The sequence below is a fragment of the Topomyia yanbarensis genome, chromosome 2 (genome assembly GCF_030247195.1).
Source record: "Topomyia yanbarensis strain Yona2022 chromosome 2, ASM3024719v1, whole genome shotgun sequence".
Lineage (NCBI taxonomy): Eukaryota > Metazoa > Arthropoda > Insecta > Diptera > Culicidae > Topomyia > Topomyia yanbarensis.
In genome coordinates, this window is record NC_080671.1 from 215,361,075 (window position 1) to 215,382,796 (window position 21,722).

General features: G+C 41.8%; 1 protein-coding gene across 9 annotated transcripts in view; it reads right to left on the reverse strand.

Moving 5' to 3' along the window:
• LOC131682876 (uncharacterized) overlaps positions 1-21,722 on the reverse strand; it is a 564,793-nt gene that overhangs the window by 312,706 nt on the left and 230,365 nt on the right. The window contains exon 4 of one of the 9 annotated variants that reach the window (XM_058964671.1): positions 9,423-10,018. The exons of the other annotated variants lie outside the window; for them this stretch is intronic. Coding sequence (XP_058820654.1) covers positions 9,782-10,018 — 237 coding nt within the window. The 3' untranslated portion in view covers positions 9,423-9,781. Of the gene's footprint in view, positions 1-9,422; positions 10,019-21,722 lie in introns of those variants that run through there. 9 annotated transcript variants of the gene reach the window in all.

The following is a 21,722-nucleotide window of genomic DNA, read 5'->3' on the forward strand; positions in this document are numbered from 1 at the left end:
ACATTTTTTAATAAAAAGGGTGCATTTTGTTGGAAAATAGAAATGTCTAAAAAACCCTGCGTACGTCGATTTCTATTGTTCTAAGGAATCGAAAAATCTTTTGTTTTTTGCTCTAGATCAAAGATTACGGGAGACAGATTTCCGGCCATGGACCAAAAGAACTTGCCTGTTGGAAAATACTATCCAACCGATGTTGAAAATAGTTGACAAATTCATTATTTGTACATCAGAACTTGTATTAAAAATCGTAATTTACGGGTATTCGATTCCTCGTTACAATGCGTCAAGTGAAATTTCTGAAACATGCCTATTTTTTCGTGCCCTACACTGGTGTAACCCCTTATTAAAATTTTGCAATCTTGGTTAGAGAAAATAACAATTTTTCAGATAGCCTTTTGAAGATTCCAACAAACAATATCACCAGAAAACCCGTTTCTGTAGCACGCTAAAATAAAAAATGTATACCGAAAACACATTTTTTTTAGAAAACCGCAGAAAAAAGTTACGGAAAATAAAATCTTTATTGTTTCATTAATTTCAACAAGAATTACGAACTGCACTTTTTCCGCCAATTAGGTATTACAGAAACTAAAATTCTTTGACTTCGCCTTTTTGTGAAGATTTCCAAGGAAAATTTTTATTTTAGCGTTTCCAATGTGATTACAAAAAACACATACATTTTCAAATAACTAGAACTTTTCCTATCCAAAAATAACGAAAACATGTTTTTTTTTGTCTGCTAAAGCAGTCCACCCCCTTAATTGTATCTATTAATTTGGGACACTTTTTAACACAAACTACCCAAACAAACGAACGAATGAGAGAAGAATGGTTAACAATCAAAGTGGTTTATGTATTGTCACCAATACAAAGACAAATAAAATTTGTGAGACAATGGTCCTACAAATGTAACTATAGCCTCCAATCACTAGGTTTTCATTTATGTTAGGTCTTAAAGAAATATTAGAAGAAAAATTTCACACTGTTAGGTGGGTTTTTTATGGAAAATGAGCTCAACATCAATTATTTAAGCTTCCAAATTTGTTCTGATCTCATCCTCTTACGTTTCCGAAATAAAATTCGAATGGTGTATTAAAACTATATTGAACAATAAAAAACATGCTGTAACTATTAAAGCATACAAGACAGACACTTGGTGTCTTCAGTAAAGATGTTGGCAGAAAAGCTATAAATTTGCAGAAGACATCATCTCAATATAATCACAAAGGCATTTTTTTTTAAATATTTCGCTTATAGGGGGATTAATATGTGAAAACACAATACCAAAAGAAAGACCATATTACATCCAACAAATTCTCCGAAGATGCCATTGACCTCAACTTAACCAACTCCATTTTTACTCATTCAAACAATATCTTAGAAACTAAACATCAGAATCAAAAACAAATCAATAGCGTGCTGTCTGGGTGTTAGGCCTTTTAGTTGAAATTGGTTTGGATAAGATCGGTTCAGCCAATGCTAAGAAACGCGAATGAGAGTTTGCCACCTACTTACTCTTGCACATCCACACATACACACACAGTCCGAGTAGATGTCGATAAAACTGGGAGTTAAACGGCTCAAGAAAGCGCGTATCAGTGTCGGGAGAAATTCCTCCGTCGAAAAACTCAGTGAGGTAGGGTGAGTTCACCGCTGTGGACTATCCTAGAAGATCGTAATATCGCTGGCAGCTTATTGACAATCGGAAATCAGTAGCTAAACGGCTTACTGAGACAAGAGCAAAATGGTGACGTAATAGATGGAGAAGAAAAGCAAAAGAAGAGTCGAGAGCTAAATGGACTCAAAGGACGAGCCATTTCATGCATCAAGTGAGGTTCCAAGATAGCTGCGGAAAACTCGTGAGCAATAGAAATAGGTGCGAAGAAAGCACAACGCCCTCTCTCCCACAAAATAATACCTTAATGCAGTTCCGTGGGGAAGAAGGGCGAACAAAGAGTAATGAGTGTTGTAGTGGTAGGGTACGAAAGAGAGCCTCACACAGCACCAATACACTACTGGCCAAGCTTTTGAATCTTTTTAAACCTTACTATAATAAACACAGAGAGAGCGAAACATTGATCCAAATCTTCGAGCTAAGTCGATTTGTATATAAGGAAAAAGTCTTGAAAGTTTGAGCGAGTTTTATGCATTTCTTTTATGAGAAATGCAAAACAACATAAATAGTAACATGAGGAAAGTGCCAATCGAGCCTATATATTCTAATAATAGTAGGCTGGCTAACAAATTACAAGATTTTCTATGCCGAATATTATGATTAGTCAACGTACAGATCTTCTCAATCGCAACTATTACCGACTTTCCTCTGTCATCGATTTGTTCTGAATTGTTTTACGATTGATGAATTATAGTTATCTGCTCTTTAAAAAATGTTTTTTCGATTTCTCATAAATTACATGTAGTACAGCAAATTAGCCTTTTCATGTTGCTAGTGGTTTTTGAAAAACGTCCAAATAACACTCAAATGGAAACAGCTTTGCGCTTATATTTACACGTTTACACGTAACGATGAAAAATTGAGAAATTCTAAAGTATCACTTGTCGAGAAGAATAGATATTGTTCGTGCAAAACGAAAAATGGTAACAGCGCGCCACCTATATCTCAGCGGCGCATGCAAACGACCAATGGCTCCATCGTTCATCGATCGTTTTATCGATGCCCAAACCGTGGTAGCTATCTTCTGCAACCAGCTCCCGGTTAAAACATATAAAAGGGGGCGCCGTCCGTGGTCGCGCCTCTTAGTCGTCAGCTGAAATCAAAACGTCAAACCGATCAACAATCTAATAAGTGAGCAGTTCATTTGCGAGTGCGCGATTTTAAATCGATACATTAAAGCTAAATTGAATAGTGTAGTTAGTGAATAAATAAATAATTTAAGGTGAATAAATTTAGACAAATAAAATAGTGTCAGTGAGTGTAAAAAAAAAGGGAATTTACTTACCTGTGTTACTGTGCCGCTCGTCGATTCACCGAACTCGGCGCGTACCTGTAAAGTGGAAGAAATCATACTTACCTGCAACCGTCCCTCTACGCTGATTTGAATTCGCACCTGTAAGTCGTTTTATTCACCTGCTCTACCTGTGCATATCGACATTGGTCCTTCGAACCGGATAAGCGTCGAACTCCGTTTGTCCGCCATCGCGCCGCTCGCCTGACGCCACTACGTCCGCCATCCCTGACGCTTGTCGGGAACGCCATCGCGACCAGTCCTTCAGAATAGCAGCCTTTGTTCGGAAAGAAGACGCTGCTTCTAAACAATTGTTGGAGACAATTTCGACCGTTGCTGCAACTGCTGGAGGAAATATAATTACAAGGCATTTCCATTGCCTTGTCAAGGTAATTAGGGTTCCATTACCCGCTAATTTTCCCTTTTGAGCTGCGCGGTCTTCTGATTTCAGAACCCGTTCATTACCTTCTGTGAGTGCCTGTTGCTGCTGATTGCGACGCAGTCCCTTTACCCACTGGTCCACCAAGTTTGCTGGCTGGCGGACCGCCCGTTCCGGCCGGGTTTCAATTCACCCACACGACACGGTAGAGGAAATAGATTGCTGCTATCGACACTAACATAGGACGATTCCGTTCGCTCATTTCTGCTGGTGGAACGCTTACGCTAATTGCCACTGGATTTATATACCCGACAGAGAAGCAGGACGCCGCTAATTAAAAAAAATACAAGGCATACGCATTGCCTTTCACAGGTAATTAGGGTTCCAAAACCTTCACGCTTCTCGTTTGTGCTACGCGGTCTTTGCTTTGCAGATCTATTCCGCCATTACGATGTCCACCGAGCGTCGCATCAAGAGTCTCAAGCTGAGACAACGGAGCTTGATGACGTCATTCAACGCCATTACTAGATTCGTCGATGAGTTCGACGATGAAAGGGATGCCATCCAAGTACCAGTACGGTTAAAGAGCATCATCAAGCTCTGGGAGGACCTCAACATAGTCCAGATGGAGCTGGAGTCCCTCGACGAAGCTAACTTGGACGAGCAACTAAAGCTACGGACCAAGCTCGAGTCGGCCTACTACCGGTCCAAGGGAATGTTGCTGGCGAAAAATAAAAATTTAGTTCCGAGCGTCTTTAGTTCTCCTTCAACTAGTCGTGGCCCTTCGTCGTCATCGCAGGTGCGCTTGCCTGACGTAAAGCTTCCGGTCTTTAGTGGGAATTTGGATAGCTGGTTAAATTTCCACGATTTATTCGTTTCGCTGGTCCATTCTTCGGTAGAACTTTCAAACATACAGAAGTTTTACTATTTGCGTTCGTCATTGTCGGGTGACGCTTTGAAGCTAATTCAAACCATTCCACTCAGCGCAAACAATTACGTGGTGGCTTGGAATTTGCTGATCGAACATTTTCAAAACCCTGCGCGGTTAAAGCAGTCATATGTCGATGCGTTGTGCGAGTTCCCTTCGCTGAAAAAAGAGTCTGCTTCTGAGTTGCATTCACTGGTGGAGAAATTCGAGGCCAACGTCAAGGTTCTTCAGCAGTTGGGGGAGATGGTCCAATGCTGGGACATTCTGCTGATTCGGATGCTGAGTATTCGCCTCGATCCGACGACGAGAAGGGACTGGGAGGAATTTTCAACGACGAAGGATGCCATCTCGTTCAAGGATTTGACCTCATTCATCCAACGTAGGGTCACCGTTCTGCAGAACATCCAGGGCAGTACGGTAGATGTCCCTTTTTCCGGCCAAGCGAAAAAGTCTTCTCAACGACCAGTCGCAAGTAACAATGCAGCACAGTTCAACACAAGGAAGTGCATCGTCTGCAACAACCATCATCCACTCTACCAATGCTCGACGTTTTCCAAGATGAGTTCGGAGGATAAGGAGAAGGAAGTTCGTCGCAATCATCTCTGTCGGAACTGCTTGCGGAAGGGTCATCAAGCGAAGGACTGTTCGTTAACGAGTACCTGCCGCAAGTGTCGGGGCAAGCATCATACTCAGCTTTGTTCCAGTCAACAACCAACCAGGTCAGAAGACAACCAACTACACAGATGAAAGGTCTACGCCTGCTGCATCTACCAGCAATCCACCCACTGCATCTGTGTCAGCCACCATCGAGCCTGCCAGTTTCGCTTCCGTTAGTCAAGGACGGAAGGCAATTCTACTTGCTACTGCTGTAGTCATCGTTGTCGACGACAGTGGAAGCGAGCACACAGCACGTGCGTTGCTAGATTCCGGTAGCGAATGCTGTTTCGTTACCGAATCATTCTCCCAGCGACTCAAAGCGCAACGGAAGAAGGTTCATCTTCCGATAGCTGGCATCGGTCAATCGTCGACGCATGCTAGGCACAAATTGTCAACAACAATTCGCTCTCGCACAGGAAGGTATTCGACTAGCTTGGAATTTCTAGTTCTTCCCAAAATTACCATCGATCTGCCGTCGACTTCTGTTGATACTTCGGCCTGGGAGATTCCGCCGAGTATACAGCTAGCTGATCCGTCATTCTGCAGCACCAACCCAATCGATCTCATCTTGGGAGCAGAAATTTTCTTCGACTTGTTCAAGGTCTCTGGTCGAATTCCGCTTGGCGATAACCTTCCGGTACTCGTGAACTCCGTTCTTGGCTGGGTAGTGTCGGGAAGGTCTTCTCATGGTCAACCGATTGCTCCAATCGTCGCAAATGTCGCCACCGTCAACGACGTGCACCGTCTAATGGAAAGGTTTTGGTCCATCGAGGAAGACAACGCCTCTCCGTGCTATTCCGTCGAAGAAGCCGCCTGCGAGGAACACTTCCGTCGCACGGTAACCCGCAACACCGAAGGGCGATACATAGTTCGACTGCCACTGAAGCAAGATGTGTTGTCTAGCCTCGTCGACAACCGTCGCACCGCTCTACGACGTTTTCACCAGCTAGAAGGTCGTCTAGTCCGTAATCCCGACCTACATCAACAATACCGAGTCTTCGTCGAGGAATACCACGCGCTAGGGCACATGCAGCGCGTAACGGACTACGAGAATCCTCCCGCTCCATACTACCATCTTCCGCATCATGCTGTAGTGCGCGAAGATAGCACGACGACCAAACTGAGGGTAGTTTTTGACGCGTCGTGTAAAACCCCCAACGGACCATCGCTGAACGACGCGCTTCTAGTTGGACCAACCGTGCAAGAAGACCTGCGATCAATTATCATGCGAGCCCGAACACACCCAGTCATGCTGATCGCCGACATCAAGCAGATGTACCGCCAAGTCCTGGTAGACGAGCAGGACACTCCACTGCAGCGAATTGTCTGGCGAGTTTCCCCCGACACTTCGATGGAAACCTTTGAACTAAAGACCGTAACATACGGCACAGCCAGCGCACCATACCTTGCAACGAGAGTTCTCCAGCAACTAGCCGACGACGAACGCGACGAGTACCCTAAAGCAGCTGAAGTTCTACGCAAGGATTTCTACTTCGACGATCTGTTTTCCGGTGGAGGCAACGTAGCAGAAACAATCGCTTTACGCAAGCAGCTCGACGCATTGTTGCTCAAGGGTGGATTCGAACTCCGCAAATGGGCGTCCAACGAACAAGCAGTACTACAGGATATCCCAGCAGAAAATCGTGCTGTACAAGGGTCAGTCGACTTAGACCGAGATCCGTGCATAAAAACGCTTGGACTGCACTGGGAACCGTCCACCGACCAGCTCCGCTACAAAATTCAGCTTCCTCAGCCAACAACAGATGCACCGCTTACGAAACGCATCGCACTGTCATATATCGCACGTTTGTTTGATCCGCTTGGACTTGTCGGACCCGTCGTAACTACCGCCAAAATGTTCATGCAGACACTCTGGACCTTGAAGGACGACGACGGCAAGATTTGGAGCTGGGACAACGAACTACCGACCGCCATCAAAGAACGCTGGCAAGAGTACCAATCGCAACTCCATCGGCTGAACGATTTGCGCATCGACCGTTGCATTCTTCTCGTCAATCCCGTATCAGTCCAGCTGCATTTCTTCTCCGACGCTTCGGAACACGCATACGGCTCGTGTGTCTACGTCCGCTCGACAGATGCCTCTAGTGCAGTCAAAGTTTGTCTGCTGACTGCGAAATCGAAGGTCGCACCCCTGAAAAAACAAAGCATTCCCCGACTCGAGCTCTGCGGTGCCCTTCTGTCTGCTGAACTCTACGAGAAGGTGACGTCATCGCTCCAAATACACACTGAAACGTTCTTTTGGGTCGATTCTACCATCGTGCTGAGTTGGCTAAATTCTTCTCCGTCGACCTGGACAACGTTCGTGGCCAATCGAGTCTCCAAGATTCAGACCGCCACGCAAAACTGCTCTTGGAACCACGTAGCAGGCCAGCAAAACCCAGCAGACCACATTTCCAGAGGAATACCCGCAGAAACCCTTCTACAAAACGATCTTTGGTGGCAAGGATCTCAATGGCTGCAGAGCGACCAACGCGACTGGCCAATTCAACAACCGAACGCTAATCAGCCTCCCGAAGTCCTCATGGAAGCACGAAAAGTACCAGCAGTAGTAACTTCCGCCGCCGTTGAACCCTCATTCGTCGACCAGTTCGTCGAAACATTCTCCAACTTCCAGCATATGGTCCGAGTAGCCGCTTACTGTCGACGATTTCTTCAGAACTGTCGGAAAACTTCTACAGCACGAGCGGAATCAGCACATCTCACAGTCGACGAGCAGAAGGAAGCAGAAGCGACGATCATCAGACTCATCCAACAGCAAAGCTTCAGCAACGAGTACAAGGCCCTCCAACAAGCACAAACTGTATCCGCAAAATCTCGCATCCGTTGGTTTCATCCCTTTATCGGCGCAGATAAGGTGATTCGCATCGGCGGTAGATTGGGGAAGGCCAATCAGCAGTACGACAGCAAACATCAGATTCTTCTTCCGGCTTCTCATCACTTCTCCGTCCTACTCGTTCGCCACTATCACGAGAAGAATTTACACGCAGCACCCCAACTTCTGCTTAACCTTCTTCGCTTACGATACTGGATAACAGGCTGCAGAAGTTTGGCCAAACGAACAGTTCACAAGTGTGTGATTTGCTTTCGAGCGCGTCCCAAACTGCTTGAAAAATTCATGGCTGAACTACCCGCAGCGCGAATCACCGCAGCTCGACCATTCTCATCGACCGGCGTCGACTACTGGGGACCAATTCTTTTAAAACTACCCCATCGACGAGCTGCACCCACCAAAGCCTACGTTGCAGTTTTTGTATGCTTTGCAACGAAAGCTGTGCATATTGAACTGGTGAGTGACCTAAGCACAGCGAAATTCATCGAAGCACTTCGCAGATTCGTCTCCCGACGCGGACTGTGCAACGAAATCTACAGCGACAACGGCCGCAATTTCGTAGGAGCAGCCAACGAACTTCGTCAAATAGTGCGAAGCAAGGATCATCAGCAAACAATCGCCCGCGACTGCGCCGAAAATGGAATTCGTTGGCATTTTAACCCCCCACGAGCATCACACTTTGGTGGCCTATGGGAGGCCGCAATAGCATCTGCTCAAAAGCATTTCGTTCGAGTACTTGGAACGCACACGCTCGCCTACGACTCGATGGAAACACTGTTAGCACAAATCGAGTGCTGCCTCAACTCTCGCCCGCTTGTGCCACTGTCCGACGAATCTACCGACTTGGAAGTACTCACACCAGGTCATTTTCTCACTGGAGCTGCGCTGAAGGCTGTCCCGGACATAGATTTCACCGACATTCCTTTCAACAGACTTCGACAGTGGCAGCAAATTCAAAAAATGTTCCAACAGCTGTGGAAACGATGGCACTTGGAATATCTGTCAACGCTACAATCCCGTTCGAAATGGTGTAATCCACCTGTGCCCATCCGAAAGAACCAGTTGGTAGTCATCAAAGACGAAAATTCTCCACCGATGAGCTGGCCGATTGGAAGAATCATCGAGCTTCACCCCGGCGACGACGGAACAACGCGTGTCGTCACTCTTCAGACACCGACCGGCCGATACACTCGACCGGTATCAAAAATTTGTTTGCTGCCAATTTCATCAGCAGCAGAAAAATTAAATTCAACACCTACCCATTGTAAACATGTAAATTCTTCGCGAATCATCAACTTCCAGCACGATCGTCGATACTCACCTGTTCCAGCCAGCAGCACCTGAAAGCTAAAATAATTAGGGCCCGCATATTGTTGGGACAAGGTAAGCACCTGTCCAACACCTTCATTTTCCAAAAACCCTCTACCGGGTCTTCTGTTTTCCTATTTCATGGACGGTCATCATCCAACCATCGGACAAGTACCAGAAATATTAATCACCTACCTGTTCGATGCAAACATCATCATCGCATTACAGCATCTGCAATCCATAAATACAAGGCCCTCATACTGTTTGGGCAAGACGGTAATTGTCATCGAGATCATCAGACAAGTGTAAACACCTGCCGCCGACTTCATCTGCACCAGATAAACCACCTATCGACAGAGTAAACATTATCGCACTACAAATTTTATCACTTACCTGCCGATTCACACATCGTCAATGTACACATCATCGCTTCCTTCATCGTCATCGTCTTTACTTACTTGTTCCTGCCAGCAGCACCTGAAAACAAAAACATTAAGGCCCTTATACCAGTTGGGCAAGGTAAGAACCTGTCCAACTAATTTAGTTTATTTAAAACCCTCTACCGGGTCTTCTTTTTGTGGTTAATTTTATGTTGCTGCTGTCATCAACACACAACATCGCTCGAGTGACGAAACAACAACACAACATACACGGCATACTCATCGAGATATCTCCTGGGATCATCGACGACGTTATTGGCGTGTCAGAAAGGAATGAACTTTCTGACGGGGGCAGTATGTTCGTGCAAAACGAAAAATGGTAACAGCGCGCCACCTATATCTCAGCGGCGCATGCAAACGACCAATGGCTCCATCGTTCATCGATCGTTTTATCGATGCCCAAACCGTGGTAGCTATCTTCTGCAACCAGCTCCCGGTTAAAACATATAAAAGGGGGCGCCGTCCGTGGTCGCGCCTCTTAGTCGTCAGCTGAAATCAAAACGTCAAACCGATCAACAATCTAATAAGTGAGCAGTTCATTTGCGAGTGCGCGATTTTAAATCGATACATTAAAGCTAAATTGAATAGTGTAGTTAGTGAATAAATAAATAATTTAAGGTGAATAAATTTAGACAAATAAAATAGTGTCAGTGAGTGTAAAAAAAGGGAATTTACTTACCTGTGTTACTGTGCCGCTCGTCGATTCACCGAACTCGGCGCGTACCTGTAAAGTGGAAGAAATCATACTTATCTGCAACCGTCCCTCTACGCTGATTTGAATTCGCACCTGTAAGTCGTTTTATTCACCTGCTCTACCTGTGCATATCGACAGATATTAATTATATAAAGCACTACATCAAATCTGCCTAAAATACTATCATCGGGATGTTTACATTGAATCTAGGTGCATCAAGGATCAATTTTATATATAATTTTGAGTATAACCTACCATGATAATAGTAAAAGAAATGCACAATTACATCACTAGGTGAATTAATCTGCACGACAAACGAAACAGATTCTCTGGCGAATTTGGCAGAAAAAACATATACCTACAAATTTTCACTCATACATACAACTGGTCGTACGACCAGTTTTTAAGCATGTCAAACTACCATACGACTCGACCGGGTTGTACGACAGGGGCGAAAATTGTTCAGACGGTCAAATCGTACGACCGGTCGTACGACCAATCGTATCGTGTATGGCCTGTTTAAGAGAAACGAAAGCAATGGAATTGAAAGACGGATAGGTATTCTACCGGCGTCGGCGGAAAAACATGATGATGAGTTATGTTCTACCATAGACCATGCGGTAGACTTGGGTGCAACGCCCAACTCCTACTCTGCAGAAGGCAAACAATTCTTCACATTTTCTTTCGATTATGCCCATATGAGCCTACCTAGTTCTAGTTTTCCGTTCTAAGTTTATAACTGATTCGCTCTAGAATACCTATCCGTCTTTCAATTTCATTGCTTTCGTTTCTCTTAGTCTCAAATTTGCCGAAAATAGCAACCAAAATCGATACAGTAGAACCTTGCGACAATTAAAACATAGTAACATACTACTTATTTTAAGGCTTTAATGAAAAATCCATTACTTTCAAGAATTTTCAACATTATTGTCGTTTTCTCATCACGAAGCCCACCTCCAAAAGTTTTTTCAAACCAAAAAAAAATTGTGCGCTAGAGGGTTAAATAGTCACAAGCGGCATAACGGAGTCTCAGGTTAATTTTCATAACCATAACTCGTTTCACTTAGGGATTAGTGTTCCCAGCGATTGAAGTGAAAGTTATTAGTATACATCTTAAACAAAATGATAAATGAACATGTTAGGAGAGACTCCGATAAATACAACACGGTCCAAACTAGAATTCGCACCAAATCCGCGCGAAGCGTCAAATTGAGAACAAAAACGCGCCAAATTCGCAAAAATCGCGGAATCCGCGAAATCCGCGCGATAGTAACAACTCGGATCGGGTTTTCACTGTATTGGTAATTCATATAACGCATTACATTTTTCTCTAAATAATATGAATTCATTATTTAAAAAAAATATCGCTAATCCGTAGGGGAACCCGGGGCTATTCGGACCAAATCGCTCTTTTAGGTGGATAGATGTGAAAGAATTTATCGGTCAAAGATTCTAATTGTTAGTTTAAAACCCCAGCTACATTTTGGAACTATAAACATTAATTTACACCACTCCATGGCATCGCTAGGCGACGATTGGCATAACGCTACGTTTTTATCTACTTTTACAATGTAGGACTAATTCGGACCTCCCTAGGGGGCAATTCAGACCATCAATTTTTATTTTTATTTTCAATACGATCATGTTTACGTATGAAATCTTTATTGGAGAAACTGCTTAAGAAGCATTAAAAAGGGGTAAAAAAATTATCTGGGTAGTCACAGCGGTCGATTTGCGCAGCGTGTATTTTGTTTGCTGTGGCGTGGCAATCGTTTGCGCCGACGCGACCCGCTGAATGGCGGCTGATGGAATTGCCCCATACGCTCATCAGTGTTTTAGTCATGGATGCGCTTCGACTTCGTTTCAGCAGAAACCGACACTAACTTATTGTCGAAATAGATTAGCGCCGGCTTGACACTAAACCTCTAAAACTACAACACACTTTGTGTTTCAATCGAACGACTGGTCAAACAAAACAGCCAAAGCAGTTCAGTTTATGACAATACGACACAGTGAAGCCGAAACTTGTCTTGGCTAAGCAGGCCTATGCGAAAGCACTATGCTATATTTCACCCCAAATGGGAAAAATTATATAAACACCAAAATTTCTCACTTGGGCGAAGAGTTTTGATAAAACAAGTCTTTATACATGAAGGACACAAATCGTCAGAAACCGACACGAACTTTTTGTCGGAATAGATTAGCACCGGCTTGATTTTCATTCGAACGACTGGTCAAACGTGATGTCCCGTTCGAGCAGAAATTCTGTTTATGTCGATAAGACATAGTGAAGCCGAAACTTGTCTTAGCTTAGCAGGTCTATGCGAAACTACTATGCTATATTTCACCCTAAGGAGAAAATTTGGGTGAACTTCAAAATTTTTCACCTGGGCGGAAATTTTTGGTAAAACCAGTCTTTGTATATGAAAGGCACAAATCCTAAATTATTAGTCATGGGTGCGTTTCGACTTCGTCTCATCAGAAGCCGACACAAACTTTTTGTCGGAATAGATTAGCGCCGGCTTGACGCAAATTCCTAAAACTGAAACACACTTTGTGTTTCAACCGAACGACTGGTCAAACATGATGTCGCGTCCGAGCAGAAGTTCTGTTTATTCCGATAAGACACAGTGAAGCCGAAACTTGTCTTGGCTTAGCAGGCCTATGCGAAAGCACTATGCTATATTTTACCCTAAGGAGAAAAATTGGGTAAACACCAAAATTTCTCACTTGGGCGAAAAGTTTTGATAAAACAAGTCTATGTACATTAAGATGTACATGTACATCAGAAACCGACACTAACTTATTGTCAAAATAGATTAGCGCCGGCTTGGCTTTCATTCGAACGACTGGTCAAACGTGATGTCCCGTCCGAGCAGAAGTTCTGTTTATGCCGATAAGACATAATGGAGCCGAAACTTGTCTTGGCATAGCCGGCCTATGCGAAACCACCAAGCTATATTTCACCCTAAGAAGAACAATTTGGTAAACACCAAAATTTCTCACTTGGGCAAACATTTTTGGTAAAACCAGTCTTTGCACATGAAAGGCACAAATCCTAACTTATTGGTCATGGATGCGTTTCAACTTCGTCTCATCAGAAACCGATACTAACTTTTTGTCGGAATAGATTAGCGCCGGCTTGACGCTAAATCCCTATAACTAAAACTCACTTTGTGTTTCAATCGAATGACTGGTCAAACGTGATGTCTTGTCCGAGCAGAAGTTCTGTTTATGCCGATAGGACACAGTGAAGCCGAGACTTGTCTTGGCTTAGCAGGCTTATGCAAAAGCACTATGCTGTATTTCACCCTAAGGTTGGGTGACCATATCAGACGAGTAAAAACCAGGACTTCTAAAGGGTACTGCTTCCCCTCGTTACCTATCAATAAACATTGGCTTTTCCGCATGTTTTCGGTAGTTAAAAAGTTCTGGGGTCTGGCAGGCAGAGCTTCGACAGTAGAAAAGTTCTGGGAGTCTGAGAGGAAGAGCTCTGCCAGAAAGTCTTTCGTCGAAATTCGATCACCAAGAGCTTTTTCGGATTTACACAAAGGCAGTTCTTGCTACACCACCATCCGCAAACGTTTCATGCTGAGATGGTCTGTGCAGGACCGGCGAGGAGTTTCCAGTACAAAAACACGACATTGACGAAAATCAGAAACATCAGCAATCCCAAGTAGCTTTCCTGCACTATGCCTACCAATCTCCAATGACAACCATTATCTCTCGATTTGAGAGCTGCAAACGTACCGTTGTTATTTCTCCGTTTAATCGATTGTTATATGAAAACCGGCGGATAGCTTGGTGTAAATAATATCAATTTGAGATCGAGCTTGAACAAATTGACATCCCTGCGTGAACTTTTTTTTTTATAATTGATAAATTTATTTAGGCCCAAATGCGGTAGCTCGACGAGGCCGATTGTTTGTTTTTTTACAATGAATAAAAAAAAAACAGCTACATTAAATTTTTGGTCTCGTTCAGGCGCAGCTTTCTGCTGCGTGTTGAGGTCCTTTTTCTAGGTGGCGAAATATTGCCAATGTTGTCCACTGCAAGTTGAGGTTCATTTCGTTTGTCTTCTTTCGCGTTATCGTTCACGTCCATGTCCTCATCCGTACTACTTTCCTGCTGCTCGCAGTCGGATGTTCCAGTTTGTGTTTTACTCTTAAGGGTCGTTTTAGTATGTTCGTTATCGGCATTCGTTTTGTTGTTGTTGTTGCTGGTTGTTGGTGCTTGATCCGAAGATGTTGGTTTTGAAGCTGTTAGTGGTTTAGCGTAAGATGGTTCTGGGCTTATTTCAGTTGGATTGGTTAAGTTTTCCTTAACAGTTTCTACGCAAGGTTTTCCGAGGTGCAGCTTCTTCGTGCAGAACTGGCACGTAGGAATTTGCCCTGGGTACGTGACTAGTGATGCTTGATGAATGAGAACATCGTCACTTCCTAACGCTGTGACGGTTATGTATGAGGGAATTGGCTTGGTCACACGCATTCTCACCACACGAACACCGTTAGGGATGCCCGGGAAAAAATTCTTCCAAGTCTCATGTGCAACGGAGTCTACTTCTCCATATTTTTGCAAGCATTTTTTAATCGCGCCGTCAGGGGTACGCGTAGCCAAATCATGGACACGAACTTCTACAGCGCCGTTCTCGATGTATACGGGAATGCTATATTTAACATTGCCGCATTCGGCGGTGTGCTGCATGTTGTTTCGCGAGGCGAATGACTCAGCTTGGTTAATGTTATTGAACGAAATCAGCACGCAATGTTTGATATGATGCATTTGTAGGGTTTTCACTTCAGCCAGATTGAGTTTCATCTGCACTTTTAATAACTGTTCCACTTCCCGAATGGCTGGTCTTACGGGGCATTTCGAAAAATCAACAGCAACACAGTTCGGCCGTATCTGGGTTGCTTTTTGCTGGGCACCGTCACTCATCACTAAATCGCACAGTAGGTATAGGCTATTGTTATATGGACTGCTTGTGTGATAGGCACCGATTGATTTTTAGGTAGAATTGACCGTTTCACTTGCGCGGGACGATTTTTTGCTTCTGCTCAGGGCGAGATGTGAAGACAAACTGACTGCGTGAACTTGAAAGAAAACAAAATTCAATTCATTCCCGTCGCAATGAATAAAATGTTTGGTTCATTTCCCTCGTCATTCGTTCACCCGACACAGCGTATTCAGGTTCGGACATGTTCGGTTTCAGAAGCAAATAGATTTTTTTCCATTCTACCTATGAGAGGGATTATTAAACAAAAGTGCATCAGATATAGATTATTGCAGTTCACTTATGCTCGGAAATGTAGAAGATGCCAGCTTCTGCCTTCAAACTGTCCACATAAAAACAAATAAATGCTTTGGTTGGTAAAGGAATTTATATTTCCTCTGCACTCAAGCATTCCATTCTGTATGAAGTTTCAGTCAGTTGGAAAGTTAATGAATGATGGAGGCGGTGAATCTGAATTTTGGCTTCGGTAAATAAAAGCAGAAATAAGTAACTGATTTTGAAATTTCGCAGCACTGTTTGAGCGCGACATTCCATACTCCCTGTTATGTAGGATGCTACACTTGGCGGTTAGTCGCTGTTCAACGTCCAGGCACGAAGGCATGTTAATCGTCCATTAGATATTTCATTTATTTGACACGCCTCAATGCATTACCTGACCGTGGATCTTTTAATATTATCAATGAGTAAATAAAAATAAATAAATCGAATTTTATTGTATATCCATCGGATCTTGTGTACGCGATTTGTTACTTTGCGTAAAGATCTTATTTCTTGCTGAAGATCTATTTACTTCATTGCCTCTTGTTGCTTGTGGATCACTTAGTCCGCTTTCTCTCGGTTTATCATTTACCTTCATGCTATCCTCGCTGTTAATGTTGTATGGGCTTTCACGATTACCTGGTTTGAGTTGTTTGTGGGGTCTACGAGTCGCGATCGCGTATACGTGTTCTTTGTTATTTACTTTAATATCGGTGGTGCTGGCAGTTGATTGGGCAGTAGTAAACATATCACAATGATCGGACATGCTGTGCTTAGATTCTGTTGTTCCAGTATTTGTTGGTGCCTGAGCTGCAACTCCGGTGGTTTGTGATTTAGTTGATGTTGATGAAGGGCTGTGTGATGGGTTGCAGTTGATATTGCTTCGTTAGAGGTTTGTGTACATGGTTTCTCGTAGTGTGTCTTTTTGTGCAACAACATAGGGCACGCAGGGGTCTGTCCTTCATACGCGCACAGCGTGATTTGAGATTTGGTCACGCGTTTTGCTTTGAATTGAAAGTTCAGATATGAAGGAATAGGTTCCGTCACTCGCATTCTCTCGAAACAAACACCCTTTGAAACACCGATAAAAATTTTCTCCAGGTGTCAAACGTAAAGGATTCCACTATTACGTATTCCGACATTATGGTTGTAATAAATTTATTAATAGTACCCAGGTGTAGATCGTGCAGACGCATATCAATCTTATCATTTTCAATATAAACGGGTATCTTGATCCTAACATTATCATGCTTACCGACACGTATTGCATGTTGTCTTCAATCGCGTAACTTTTCGTTATGGCCAAAGTTTTAAACGTTATCAGTAACGAGTGTGGTGGGCTCGTATAACGACGACTTCCGTTAGTCTAAACTGCATTTGCAAATTTGCTATTGAATTTTGCTGTTGAGTTTCAAACATCTTGAAATGAATGATCGATATCGCACAAATGAAAGTAACGGTGCTTTATTGTTCACACTGGCTTGGGACGAATTTTATTATTCGATTGCTTTGCTTGTTTATAGTACTGGCACGGTACATATAGACAGCATACATATAGGAAGAAACGTTCGTTTGATTCACTGCACTGTTAACAAGCAGAGCTGTTTAGGTACTGGTATCGACCCTGTAGTAATTCCATGATCTCCAAGTCGAGAAAGCGCTCAATGAAATTATTCCACGATATTTTCTTTTTATGGAATGGATTCCAGTAAGACGAAAAAAGCCACTAGCAAGGGGACTCAAGTGGAAGCAGAAGCACCAAAACGCCGATGTGTCTTTTCAGAGGTACCAAAGGGAATTCTTCGGGTCACGGATTGAAAGCTATTTAAGCCAAGAAAAAGCGCTGGTAACCATTGTTTCATCGATGTTGACGAGGCACTCTTGAGAGAATAAAAAAACATCGGAAGGTACAATTGGGAGATTCGACTGTAGTTTTGTTTGTCGCATTCCGATTGAGGATAAGTATAGTTATGGTTGCGATCTGGAGCATAGTGAAAAGCGAAGACTGAATAAATTGAAATAGATTATGCTTACAGGAGGTAAACCAGGACAAATGAAGCATTTTCCTCGACTTCCCAGCAAGGATGGTTTCTATCGTATCAATGAACGCTCATTTCGCACTCTTCGTCAGATTCTCACACCAGGGTTACCATATTCACAGATTTTTCTGTAATGTCACAGATTTTTTTTACAATTTTTGATCACAGATTCTTTTTCACAGATGACAGATTGTTGGCATTTTGCAGAAAATTTCACAGATTTTTTGAAATATTGTGATTTTTCACAGATTTTTTTTTGAGACTCGCACGCGCGAGAAAGAAAGCTTTGTATCACCTCTACAGCAGAAAATTGATGTGGTTTATCGAATACAAAATGAACACCAATACGTGTGTGGACGTATTACTATTGCCTGTGTGTGCATCGTTGCTTATTTCTTGTCTATACTGGGAAAAATTGAGTAATCATCAAAATTTCTCACTTGGACGAAAATTTTTGGTAAAACCAGTATTTGTACATGAAGGGCATAAATCCTAACTTATTAGTCATGTAATTTCACACCCGCGTTTTTGGCGGGGGAAAACCAGGTCGACCCCATGCTACGGATCTGTTTATAATACATAGAACACCAATGCTATAATTCTGAAACACTGAATATCATGTGAACTTTGCATGAAATGTCTTCATCTTTCTCATCAGGTTTTTGGTAACAGTAAAATTACGGGAATGAGTACTGCTTTCTCAGTGTCTGAATGTGTCTTCGTCGTTCAAGGTAAAAGTAATAATCTGACATGTTTGACAAATTTGAGTTTTTTCTTGTGTTTGGATAGTTGTGCTAATTGTTCTTTATCGAGAAAATATCGAAACAGATGTGTCGATACCACGAAATATCAACCTGATGAATATCGATTTAAAATCTCGATATTTTGGTTTCAAAGTATCGATATTCTTTGTATCGATACAGTATCGCCCAACACTAATTCATGAAGAGTGTCATCGATTCAATGCAAGAGAGACGTAGTTTTTTTGAGTTTTGAGAATTAGTAGTGAATTTCAAAATGATCCATCGAGAGATTCGAGAGAAATTGCAATTTGAAGTTTTATGACACGTTTCATAAGGCTACCAGCAAACACCCACGGGTTTGGTCCTATCTCTATAAACAAAAAATATTTGTCTACCTATTTAGGACATGGCATTTGAGAGATGTAGTAATCAAGTCTATCCCCTGCAAGTTTGAAAATATTTCATTGACGGAATCGAAATTTATAACGGTTCGGATGTGGTATGCGGTCATAGATGGGCAACCTTATTTTCATATTTTTTCAGTGCACCATATGAATAACACGTTTAGTACATTAAATTTATGTGATCTAAATAGTCAATGGACAAACATGGATTCACGCTTGAAGTCTGGTAGAAAACCCATCTATGACCGCATACCACATCCGAACCGTTATAAATTTCGATTCCATCAATGAAATGATGTGGTTTATCGAATACAAAATGAACACCAATGCGTGTGTGGACGTATTACTATTGCCTGTGTGTGCATCGTTGCTTGTTTCTTGTCTATACTGATTCGTTCTCCAGCAAAAATCGGTTGTTCATTTTCGTTTTGTGATCTGATTGTAAGAAGAGAGTTGAAGCATTCGATTCGATCATTTTGCGATTGCATGGAAGCACATTCCAAATAAGAATCGATCGCAGGTGAAAGAATAGAGGAAAAAATAAAATCTACTCAGAATGTCCCGTGTATGTAGTTCAGGATAGGGAAATTCAGAACTTTAGCTTTTCAGAATTTTATACATATTTCATTATTGAATAAGAGGTCAATTTTATGATGGTATATTATCAACATTATTAAATATTTTCAATACACCATAGGCACATTTGGTACCTCAGTTGCACATGTATTAAAAATCAACATTTTGACATGGTCAACACTCATACACACATTCGTAAATCTGGTACCGATTTATTGTTTGTTTTGGGGATTTATGAAACTATTTCAATTGAAACCGTGTAATCAGATGTTTGCAAATAATCTCTCTTTCGGCTAATATTTTAAATGCATCGCATTTGAGCTAAGGTATGTATGTACAGGAGGGTTCCGTTTTTGGCAACAAATGGGTTCCGTTTTGGCAACATCATTTTGTTATACATATATACTGTTGTAATATAGAAACTTTCACTACAAATCATGACATGTTGTGACATATAGGGAACGTGGAGTAAGCAAGAGCGTTACGCACTATGGCTCCAAAGCCGTATTTAGGAATACAAAACTGCTGGCGTTCAAATATAGATGCTTTAGCTATATGATGTCTTTCATCATAATGATATCAAATTAAAGGTAACCTTAACCTAAAAAAAATCAATAAGATTTTTTTTGCTATTTTTTTTTAAAAAAAAGGCAGTACATTTTTTTGATTGTTATGCAGCCAAAAATAATATAAAAAAATGAATTTTTTTAAAATAAATCTTTTTTGGGTTCGCATTGAAGAGCTTGAAATTTGCTTTAATTTGATATCAATATCATAAAAATCGATGAAGCCGTTCTCTTGTAATCCAGGACGCCAACTTAAAAACATGTTCACCTTTCGCGTCAATATCACTCAAATGAAAGAATAATACTTTAACGAAAAAAGTTTTTCTTTACATATTTATACTAAAACCTTTACCTTTTTAAATTTAATCCATTAACAAGGAAACTTTTTTTTAACCACGAGCAAAGGTTAAGAATGATTTTGACCGTTTAAAGATTATTCCCCTCTCAATTGCGCCTCAATTTGCATACTATCATTCAAGTCAAAGTGGCATAAATCTTTAAGTGTGGAGGTGTATACGGGATTTACTATACCTTCATTGTACAATAATTCCTGAAAAACGCAAATATTAGTACACTTCAATCATATAGATTGAACAAATTCGCAACATTTATTGCGTGATATAAAATTTGACAAGATAAAATATAGATATAGAATGCCAATCATCTACCTTTTTTGAAAATTATCGTCTAACGATCCTTGGTTGGTATATTTCCAGACAGAGCCAATCGCTACGCAATGAATCGTCTACGGGTAAAACGCCCGGGAACTCATCATAAGAGATGGAGTGGAGGAATGTGGCAAACGCCAACTATGATTCACTCACTGAGTGGCGACGTGTATTAACTGCACAAACACATTGATCGACATAGCTGTGTAGAATACCGAGAACAAATCGATGGTTTTCGCTGATTGTTTCGCCTATCACCATCCTTGCTTCCCAGGACACCTGGACAGTCAATGCAAAACCAGGACATGTCCTGGGAAAAATTGAGTAATCATCAAAATTTCTCACTTGGACGAAAATTTTTGGTAAAACCAGTATTTGTACATGAAGGGCACAAATCCTAACTTATTAGTCATGTAATTTCACACCCGCGTTTTTGGCGGGGGAAAACCAGGTCGACCCCATGCTACGGATCTGTTTATAATACATAGAACACCAATGCTTTAATTCTGAAACACTGAATATCATGTGAACTTTGCATGAAATGTCTTCATCTTTCTCATCAGGTTTTTGGTAACAGTAAAATTACGGGAATGAGTACTGCTTTCTCAGTGTCTGAATGTGTCCGTCGTTCAAGGTAAAAGTAATAATCTGACATGTTTGACAAATTTGAGTTTTTTCTTGTGTTTGGATAGTTGTGCTAATTGTTCTTTATCGAGAAAATATCGAAACAGATGTGTCGATACCACGAAATATCAACCTGATGAATATCGATTTAAAATCTCGATATTTTGGTTTCAAAGTATCGATATTCTTTGTATCGATACAGTATCGCCCAACACTAATTCATGAAGAGTGTCATCGATTCAATGCAAGAGAGACGTAGCTTTTTTGAGTTTTGAGAATTAGTAGTGAATTTCAAAATGATCCATCGAGAGATTCGAGAGAAATTGCAATTTGAAGTTTTATGACACGTTTCATAAGGCTACCAGCAAACACCCACGGGTTTGGTCCTATCTCTATAAACAAAAAATATTTGTCTACCTATTTAGGACATGGCATTTGAGAGATGTAGTAATCAAGTATATCCCCTGCAAGTTTGAAAATATTTCATTGACGGAATCGAAATTTATAACGGTTCGGATGTGGTATGCGGTCATAGATGGGCAACCTTATTTTCATATTTTTTCAGTGCACCATATGAATAACACGTTTAGTACATTAAATTTATGTA